Source organism: Cynocephalus volans, chromosome 5 (assembly GCF_027409185.1).
Source record: "Cynocephalus volans isolate mCynVol1 chromosome 5, mCynVol1.pri, whole genome shotgun sequence".
In the NCBI taxonomy this organism is placed as follows: domain Eukaryota; kingdom Metazoa; phylum Chordata; class Mammalia; order Dermoptera; family Cynocephalidae; genus Cynocephalus; species Cynocephalus volans.
In genome coordinates, this window is record NC_084464.1 from 47,399,314 (window position 1) to 47,409,794 (window position 10,481).

General features: G+C 53.7%; 1 protein-coding gene across 1 annotated transcript; it reads left to right on the plus strand.

The window, feature by feature from the left end:
- Positions 1–293: 293 nt before the first annotated feature.
- Positions 294–8,426, plus strand: MAPK13 (mitogen-activated protein kinase 13). Its single transcript, XM_063096454.1, has 12 exons — positions 294–469; positions 1,218–1,347; positions 2,613–2,671; positions 4,851–4,959; positions 5,140–5,169; positions 5,605–5,652; positions 5,781–5,895; positions 6,038–6,109; positions 6,687–6,766; positions 7,018–7,096; positions 7,194–7,370; positions 7,638–8,426. The coding sequence occupies exons 1-12, from the start codon at positions 351–353 to the stop codon at positions 7,715–7,717; spliced, it is 1,098 nt and encodes a 365-aa protein (XP_062952524.1). The 5' UTR covers positions 294–350; the 3' UTR covers positions 7,718–8,426.
- The last annotated feature ends 2,055 nt before the right edge of the window (positions 8,427–10,481 follow it).

Genomic DNA, 10,481 nt, shown 5'->3' on the forward strand with positions numbered 1-10,481 from the left:
GTCTAGCCAGCCCCACCGCGCCCCAGCACTTGGCCTGGAGGCACCCCACTCCTGCAGGGCAGCCCCGACCCTGATCCGGGGACCCGCACCTGCCGCTGTGTCTCTGCCCGGCCTCTGGGCCACACCGGGGGCCGGGAGCAAGTCCGGAAGCGCAGAGCTGCCGGGCAAGCCGGGGCGGGTGGCCTCGGCGCACCTGGGCGAACCGGCAGGTGGGACGCGTCGCGGGCCGAGCCCCCGCCCTCACGCGGGGGAGGAGCGGGCGGCGCGGGGCGGGCACGGCCGGGGCGCTGGGAACCTGGCCGGCCGCGGACGCAGCCGCCGCGCTGGGGCCGCGAGACTGGGGGCCCGGGATGAGCCTCACCCGGAAAAAGGGCTTCTACAAGCAGGACGTCAATAAGACTGCCTGGGAGCTGCCGAAGACCTACCTGTCCCTGACACACGTCGGCAGCGGGGCCTATGGCGCCGTGTGGTGAGACCCCCCGGGACTGCGCGGCCGCTGGGGCGTCGGGGCGGACACGCGGCAGGCGCCCAGGCACCCCGAGCCTCCCCAAAAGCCGGGGCGGGCGCCGGGCCCCCTCTGCTCTCCTGGACGGCTCTTGGCTGTTCGCTCCAGCTCCACCTTGGCCGAGGACCCCAAGGCCCAGCGCCCTCCCGGGGGCTTTGCTTGGGCGGAGCCCGCGGAGTGCAAGGAGGCGGCAGGTCGGGCAAGAGAAGCCGCACGCTGCGGCAGAGGCTGGCCCGGGGTTACCCCAGCCGCCATCTCACCTTTCTCACGGGGTGGCTGTGTGGAGTCTCTGTGGATTGCATTAGGATTGGGTCTAGTTCTCCAGGACTGTAACTTTACAAAGGACCCCAGCGTTCATCGGCCAAATCCCCATTGCTACAGATGAGCATACCGAGGCCCCGAGAGGGGACAGTGACTTGTCAAATGGCATAGAGTGTGAGACTCCTGCCCCGTTCTGGATCCTGTCGGCATTAAAATGTTTCTGACCCTGGCGCAGTGCCCCTCTTCCAGTTTCTGCCTGGCTTGCCGCCCCTCCACCTGCTCCCAGCCGCTCTCCCACGTTCTAGGTGGTGGGCATCAACTCCTCCCAGACTAGCCTGCTGGCCAAGTGGGGGTGGGGCGTGAGGGGGGCCTGGGAGATGCCACCCAGGATCTGGGGTGGGTGCTGCTCAGGAGGAAAGCCGTTCCCTGCTGATCAGCCTGTGCCCCATAGCTCCGCCATTGACAAGCGGTCAGGGGAGAAGGTGGCCATCAAGAAGCTGAGCCGGCCCTTCCAGTCCGAGATCTTCGCCAAGCGGGCCTATCGAGAGCTGCTGCTGCTGAAACACATGCAGCATGAGAACGTAGGCTGGACCTCGGACTGCTCTGGGGAAGGCAGGGTGGGGTGGGGGCCCAGGGAGAGTTCACTAGGCCCCTGGGAGTACAGAGAGCTCAGGACAGGGCCAGGAGGAGAAATCTCCTTCCTGCTCCACTGATTCTTGCTTCTCATCTCATTATCCAAATGAGGTACCGGGACCTGCCCTACCCACTTCTCAGGAAGGGTGCAAAGGATATTTTTGGCAGAATGAGCTGTTGTGAGATACAAACTACTGCCTCATTGTATGAGGAAATAGGCACAGAGGAACTTTGTAATTGGCTCCATGTCTAAGAGCTGGTGCCCAGCTGAGACTAGAATCCTGTTTAATGTTGTTTCCACAAGGGACTGATAATAACAACAGCAGCAACAATAATAGATACTTACAGAATATTTACTATGTGCCAGACACTGTTCTAGGAGCTTTGGGTGAAGTTTCTTACTTAATCCTCACAATATCAAAAGAGATAAATACCTTTGCCTCAATGTCATAGATGGGGAAACTGAGGCACAGAAAGGCTCACAGGTTATATGGTTAGTCAGTGGCAGAGCTGGGATTTGAATCTAGGCAGCCTGGCTCCAGGCCTGAGTGCATGACCATTAGACTGTCTTGTCTGATAGAAACAGCCAGGAAAACCAGAGTCCTAGCCCTGGGCCTGGTAAACAGGCTTTGCTCCAGGATACCTAGATTGGAGGGGAAACATTTCATATAAAGATTTCAAATATTGTGCACATCTTAAGCCACATCCCTCTTCAGCAAACCCTTCCTCTTTGGCCGCCAGCCAGGGGTGATCTTGCCCCCGATTCCGAACCCGACCTGTGGCAGGCGAGGATGGATGTGGCTGGAGACCCAAGGTTAGGGGCAGGGAGCCTGCTCATTGGAAAGCCCCTTCCCCAGTATCTGCTTTTTTCCCTTCAACCTTTGAGGTCCCCACTTCCTGCTCGAGTTGAGAGTTTATGTCGTGTGCCCTGAACACCAGTCTTGGGAGCAATGAGCATGCTCAGTCTTCTCCCCATCTCCCCTTCTCTCCAGCCTGATTCTCCATCATTGTTTACTGCAAGCCCCTCCTGATTGGGGGGATTCCTCTTTAGCCTCTGTCCCTTTTACTGCTTTCAAGAGGGCTGGAGACCTGTCTCCTGCTGGAGGTGGTGTATTAGTAAAGGGTAGATGGTCCTGTGCATGGCTGGGGCCTCTCAGGAGGTGGGAGGAAAGGGCAGCATCTCCTCAGCCCTCACTGGTTACTTCTTCTCCAGGTCATCGGGCTCCTGGATGTCTTCACCCCAGCCTCCTCCCTGCGCAACTTCCATGACTTGTGAGTCGAGCTGCACTGGGTTCTGGGGCATTTGCGAGCCTTACTTGCCATTGGAAGATGATCCTGATTCTCTCTTCTGGGAGGGGGACCTCCTTCCCTGGCAAGTCCCTGTGCTTTTGGCCTGTCAAGGTGTGATTCTCTCCAAGGCGAAGAGAAAGGCAGGCAGGAAGAGGCAGGAGGAGCTTTGGGGGGTGCTTGCCTGGCAAGGAGCTGTCTACACAGCTGCTTCACTTTTGATCCAGTTTTAACACCACGAAGACCTCACAGGGTTTGCACCAAGTCCCCTCAGCATTCCCTGGGGACCCATGTATGGGTCTGGACCTTGGGGCTCTTCCTAGCTTAGAGTAAGGATCTGGAAGCCTCTGGCTGATCGAGTGTTTGACAGTGTTCCACAGAATCAGGAAATTTAGTTGCTAAATATATGAATTTGCTAGCATAGTGCCTGAGTGAGACTGGACTGTCTGGATGATACTGGGAAGTTCACTGTGGCGAGTGGAGGCCAGCAGCTGGTTTGAACAAGCAAAAGGTCCAACTTGATCCTATAGGCAGCCTCAAGTACATGGAGGTTTTGGACAGGGAGGTGATGTGATCAAATGGGATTTTGGGCTGCACTCCGGCAGCAGCAAGAAAGGAGCAGGGAGCAGCTCTGAGGGCGTCAGTGACCCAGACCTTGGTCTAAAGTAGAGGTGATGGGATGCAAGAGCTGACTTGGGGCCCACTTGGGAATCAGGACTAGCAGAATGTTGCATCCATGGGGATGCAGTAGCTGATTGAGGTGGTAGAATTGGGGGGATGCCCAGGTTTCTGGTTGGAATTCGAGGTGGAGAAAGAACAGATTTTGGGAGAAAGATAATGAACTCTATTTTGGACACTTCACTTTTGGAGAGCGTGTGAACATTCCAGTGTTTAATCAGCAGTTGCAAATAAATCTAGACCTTAGGAGAGGAAAGTCTGGGCCAGGGATGTGGATTTGGGCTGGAATAATCACCTGTGGATGATAGTTGAAGCCCAGGAACAGGTCCTAGTAGAACACGATAAGATAGTGATTCAGATATCAACATTAAAAGAAGGCACATGAGGGTGGACAGGTGAAGAAATCGAGAGAGCATGATCAGAGGTAGAGGAGAGTTGGCAGAGCATTTTGAGGGAGTGTCAGACTTTGCAAAAGGTAAAGTAGGAAGAAAGGGAGCCATGCTGTGTTTGAGCCAAGCAGCTTGGCAGAGGATGGAGGTAGAAACCAGGTTGTCGGGGAACTAGGGGTTAAGGCAGTGGAGTCAAGGAGTGTGGACCACCCTTTCTAGAAGTTTGGTGATGAGAGAGGGAGAAGGGTGGTCACTTGAAGAAGCAAAGTCAAGGGAAGTTGGGTCAAACACAGCAGGACTTCGGCAAGTTTGTCAGCTGGGGAGAAAGAACTGGAGTCATGTAGAGGTGAAAGGTGGACAGGGGCTGTGCATGGAGCAGGGTGCTGGGGAGGAGGGGGTGTGCTCAGGCAGAAGGTGGCTTCAAAAATTCAGAGGCCCATGGAGATGGCCTCCACCGTTTCCTCTTTTCTTTTTTTAAAAAAATATTCCTTCTGTAATCTTTATTATTTTTTGTTCTGGACTTTGCTGTTACTTCCTCGAGTAACAGTTACATTTTGATGACCTCGACCTATTTTGTAATCCCATAAGAGGTTGCCATGCCCAAGCACCTCCTTTCACCTTCCTGGAAGTTGTTTTATTATTTTTCCTTTTTGGAAGGGCAGATGAGTTGTTTGTGAGAAGCTATCTCAGCCAGGCATGACCCTCTGGGTTAGAACATATTTGAATGGAAGTGAAGGAAATACTGGCAGATGTTTCTAACTCACAGCTGTGGCTCTCTGTGGGATGTGGAGGAGGGCAAGGAGAGGGCACCATTCATGAGCGGGAGCACAGCTCCATTTGGTTTTCCTGAGCATGTTCCAACTTAAATGCTTACCCTGGGCTCTGCCAACTGGGCAACCCACCGCAGGCAGGCTGGGAGCCAGGAGCCCTGAGGCCTGTGCAGGGGGCTGGCCAGCTGAGGTAGGGCTGGTTCTTCTTGCATGCTGGAGGTCACCTCTAAATCCCTGTCCTGCCCCACGTCCACACCCCTCCTCTGAGCTGAGACCTGGGGCTGGGAGGGACTGGGGACTGTTCCAAGAAGCCCTGGTGCTTTCCAGCTACCTGGTGATGCCCTTCATGCAGACGGATCTGCAGAAGATCATGGGGATGGAGTTCAGTGAGGACAAGATCCAGTACCTGGTGTATCAGATGCTTAAAGGTCTTAAGGTGGGTGGGGGCTTGGAGGGTGGCACAAGGGGTGCTCTGGTTTCAAGATCTGAGGTCTTGGAGAGGCTGGAGGGAGCGCATTCTGACAGGGCAGAGTAGATTTCAGAGCCAGCCTGAAATGCCTGGTGTGGAAGCTGGGTGATGGATTCCTCCTCTCTCTCTCTCTCTCCCCCGCAACAGTACATCCACTCAGCTGGGGTCGTCCACAGGGTGAGTACTTTCTCTGCTATGGTCCTCAGAGGCCCCTGTCCTATCCCTAAGGGGGTGGGTGGCAACCAGAGAGTCAGGAAAGGTGGAGGGAGGGGAAAATTCTCAGGGGCATGGAATGTAGATTTTTCAGACCCAGCCTTGGCCCAGGAAGGCCTACTCGGAAGAGTCTCTGTGTTCTGGGGAACTTTATGGAGAAGTACTCTAAACAAAGCGAGCCCTCAGCTGGGTGTTAAAGGTTCCAAGAATCAGGAACAATTTAGAGCTGAATGGGACCCTAGAGGACACCTAGTCCAACTTTCATTTTACACATGGGGAAACTGAGGCCCAGAGAGGGGAAGGGACCTGGTCGAGGTCACACTGCTGGGTGGCGGCAGGGCAAGGACAAGCTTCTGTCTCTGCCTGTCAGCCCAGTGCTCGCTCTGTCCTCTCACCCAGGACCTAAAGCCGGGCAACCTGGCCGTGAACGAGGACTGTGACCTGAAGGTGAGTGGGCTGCAGGCAGGCTCAGCCTGGGCTTGGGCTGGGCCCTCTCCCACAGGAGCCCCTTGAAGCTTCTTCAGGAGCCTCCTCCCCTCAGCAAGCTTCTTCTCCCTGTGTCCCCTGAGCCATAGATCCTGGATTTTGGGCTGGCACGGCATGCAGATGCTGAGATGACCGGCTACGTGGTGACCCGCTGGTACCGGGCCCCCGAGGTGATCCTCAGCTGGATGCATTACAACCAGACTGGTCAGTGGTCGGCTGCCTGGGGAGGGGCATAGGGCTGGGGCCTGCTCTGGCAGTTCCCCTGAGGCCATCTGGTTATTCCATGGTCACTGATCACCGGGTCCTGGTCCGACGGTGCAGGTGACACTCCCCCCTTCCTCTGCAGTGGACATCTGGTCTGTTGGCTGTATCATGGCGGAGATGCTGACAGGGAAAACTCTTTTCAAGGGAAAAGATTGTATCCTTTGCTGGAAAAGCCAAACTCCATCCAGGATTCATTCCTCCAACAAATACTTTATTCCAGTAGCTCTCTTTTCTTCTTAATGGCAGAGTGATTGATACATGCTCCCAGAGAATAATTAAAAAATGCAGATAAGCAAAATGATGAAAACAAGTCACCTATAATTCTACCACCATGTGGAAAATACTTCCCATTTTGGCACCACACACACTAATTAGCACCTGTGTGTGCTGCACAGGCATTTGACAAGAGGACGTGAAGTCTGTCTTACCCAACTCATGTGAGGTGGGGGAGAAGATGGGGAAAATCTAGATGAGCGTGGCCCAGTGGGATGAGGGCTGGGAAGTCCACATGCTCTGGGGGCACGTTGCGGGGGGGGGGGGGATGTTGGGAAACTCTCCAGAGACCTGAGTCCTGAAGGGTGAACCTTCTCTCCTAAAAGCAGGAGGTGGTTAGGCAGGTCTGGAATGTCCATGGTTACCACAGTGCCTGGGTGGAGTGTTGGTGGGGCCCTGGAAGGGTATCCTCGGACCCTCCAGTAGATAGCAAAGCTGAGCCTTAACTGGCTGCCAAGATCTGGACCAACTGACCCAGATCTTGAAAGTGACCGGGGTGCCGGGCACAGAGTTTGTGCAGAAGCTGAACGACAAAGCGGTGGGTAACAAGTGGGGCCTAGGCTGGCCTAGGCTAAGCACGGGCTGACTAGGGGCTGGGTGGGCTGGGAGCATTTGGGGAGGAGGGCTCACCTGCCCCTTGCCGTAGCATCCTTCTGTCCTGGCAAGTGCTCTTGCTTTCATCTCCCCTTGGACTCTGACCTGAGCCATCAGCCCTGCTCTGGGGCTTTTCTGAAAATCTACACCCTGAGGCCTAAGACTTGAGGGGTTTGATGCTTTTCTGTCTTCCAGGCCAAATCCTATATCCAGTCCCTGCCGCAGAGCCCTAAGAAGGATTTCACTCAGCTCTTCCCACGTGCCAGTCCCCAGGGTGAGTCTCGGGCCTGCCCCCAGGGGCCTCTCAGTCCATCCCAGGAGGTAGGCTTTCCTGGGCCTGAGGTGTGAGGCTCATGGCTCTGTTGCTGCAGCTGCAGATCTGCTGGAGAAGATGCTGGAGCTGGACGTGGACAAGCGCCTGACAGCCTCGCAGGCCCTCGCCCACCCCTTCTTTGAACCCTTCCGGGACCCCGAGGAGGAGACAGAGGCCCAGCAGCCATTTGATGATTCCTTAGAACAGCAGAAACTAACAGTGGACGAATGGAAGCGTAAGAGCGGGGCTCTTGGCTCCTTCCTCTCTCTGCCTGCCCCTTCTCTTCTTTGCTGCTTTCGTCTTCATGCCTCACCTCAACCAACCCCACCTGCCACCTGGAGACTCTTGTTCCCTTCTCCCCAAGTGGATATTATCTCCTGTGTGTTTTTTCCTCCTTGAACTGACTTCCTACTCCACATACTGTCTGAAGGGGAAGTGGGAGTGTGCTCTGTCTTGCCCTCAGCACCCCCTTACCCACCTTAAACCATCCTGCCTTTCTTAGAGCACATCTACAAGGAGATTGTGAACTTCAGCCCCATTGCCCGGAAGGACTCACGACGCCGGAGTGGCATGAAGTTGTAGTGACTCTTTCAGCCTGACCCTCGACTGAGCCCAGGGACTGCCACATGGCACCATCAGCCATACACTGCCCCAGGACCAACATTTATTTGTTGCTACCGCAGCCTCAACCCTTCTTGAAATATAGCCTTCCAAGCAGAGGACAGAAGGGTGCTTCTCCTTGTGTAGGAAACGGGCCTAGTAGGTGCAGGACTGAAAGATGTTGGGGGTGTGGAGGAAATAGCTCTGATCATAATGGGACACATTAGAACTCCCATCTGGAGAACCGCCTGAGTGTGGGATCCTTTCCTTCCCGGCTGTAGTGGGTCTGAGAGGTGTGGGCTGAGCCAGCCCAGGTGTCTGTGGCAATGATAATATGTCAGTTTCCTAGGGCTGCTGTAACAAATAACCACAAACTGGATGGTTTAAAACAACAGGAATGTATCCTCTCACAGATCTGGAGGCCAGAAGTCTGAGATCAAGGCATCAGCAAGGCCATTTTCCCTCGAAGGCTCTGTGGAAGAATCCTTCCCTGCCTCTGCTTAGCTTTAGGTGGTTCCTGCCAATCCCTGGCCTTCCTTGGCTTGTGACTGTATCACCCCAATCTCTGCATGTGTATTCACATGGCCTTTGTCCCTGTGTGTATCTCTGTCTCCTCTCATAAGAACACCAGTTATTGAATTTAGGACCTACTCTAATCCAGCATGATCTCAGTCCTTACTAATTATATCTGCAAAGACTCTACTTCTCAATAAAGTTACATTCTGAGGTTCCAGGTGGACATGAATTTTTGGGGGGACACTTCAACCCACTACAGATGGCCATGAAGGGAGGCCCCCTTCCTGGGCCCTCTGCTCAGGCCTTGTGCTTGGTTACAGAGCCAAACGTGTTCGGCTGCTAAATTAAGGGAGTTGCAGAGAGAGCTGCAGCTGGTGAGACATTGCATTCAGGTTATTTTGGGTGAGTGATAAGCAATTGGGATAAGGAAGAACAGCAGGCTTGTTGGGAGCTTCTGGGATCTGCAGAAGGCAGACGTGGGCTTTTTCCTGGCTTTATGGCCAACCGTTCTGCTCCTTCCCCTTTTGTGAGATGGCACATCTCTTCAGAGCTTTAACCTGACAGTGTCTAGGCTCCTACTGTTTAGGTTTGAAAAGCCTTGGTAGAACAAATTCCCACTTGCACAATCAGGCAGGAGCCTGGCCCAGGGGTTCCTGCCCTGGGCACAGTGGGTCTCAACCTTTCCCCTGCACCAGGGGGCTTGTAAAAGTGCAGATTCCTGGGCCCCACCCCAGAGATTCTGATTCAGCAGGTCTGAGGTTGAGACCCTAGAATGTGCATTTGAATGAGGACTCTCTGACCCCAGCCCAGTGATTCTGATGGATTCAGACCATTATTTACAGAAGAACTTAGCTGATTTCAGTTCCACTTAATTTGTCAGGAGGCCTAAATTAGAAACCTACAGTGGGAGACTGAGGGGCTTCAGATGAGCTTCACACTCATTTTACAGATGTTAAAAATGAGGCTCAGAGCATTTTTAGGGCAGTGAAACTCCTCTATGATACTGCAATGGTAGATACGAGACATTGTGCATTTGTTAAAATCCATAGAACAGTACAACACACAGAGTGAACCCTCAAGTAAACTGTGGACTTTAATAATAATGTATTGGTTCATTTATTGTAACAAACATATCACACTAATGCAAGATGGTAATAAGGGGAAACGGGTTGGGGATGGGGCATATGGGAATCCTTTGTAACTTCTGCAAACTTAAAACAGCTCTAAAAAATAATGTCTATTTAAGAACAACAAAAACCCTGAGGCCCCAGAGAGATTCGGGCAGATAACCACAAGTAGGAAGTGGCGGAGTCAGGATTTGCACCCAAGCAGGCCTGACCACTATGCCAAAGGCTTTTAACTCAGACTTGGATTCAGGGGTTGCTCAGCCTTCCCATTCTACTTGCCCGTCTCTCTGGACTCCTTCATGGCTGGCTGTGTCCATGGGCTTTGCTATCCCACAAAGCAGCCTTGCTGTCAAGGAGGGGGAAGCCTTTGACTGGGACTGGCCATCTCCTGCCATTTCCTGAGTCTAAATCCTTCTAAATCTTCTGAGACTCCTCATTGGTCCCAAGGAAAAGGTCCAACCTCCCCGGCCTGGCATTCAAAACCCTTGTATTCTCTATACCTCATCAACTTCCACTGCCTTCCATATGCTTCTGCCAGTATGGCCTGCCATGGGACACCAGTCCTGGGCTCCACTGTGAGGCTCGCCCTGCACATAAACAGGTTAAAGGCTCTGACAAGTCTGGAAGTAAAGAGATCTGTTCAATATTGTTTAACCCAGAACTTCCTAAATGTACTTAACCACAGGACCCCATTTTCCTGACAGTGTCACATACACAGCCCTCTCTGTCAGCACAGCCCAGTGCACAGGTCCCAACACCACTTCTCCCCAAGCAGCCCTGGAGCTTGGGCTTCTTCCAGTGCCTCTGCCTGCAAGGCCTTCCATCTGTCCCTACTCAGGATAATCCTCCTCACCCTTCCAGACTGTGCCTCAGGCCTCCCTCAGAGAATGGGTAGCTTCCTCCCTCTGCCCAGGCCCTCTGTGGGCAGTATTTACAGTGCATGTGGTTCAGCCTCCCTGCCCCCTTGCCCACATGAGCATCTGTTGGGAACAAATATCTGTAAATAAGTGAATGAATGATGTCTTGGGGCCCTGTCAGTCATTTCTCTGCCCCAACCAGACCAGTTTGGTATTGAAGGCAGCAGAAAGCATGGCAGGAAGCAG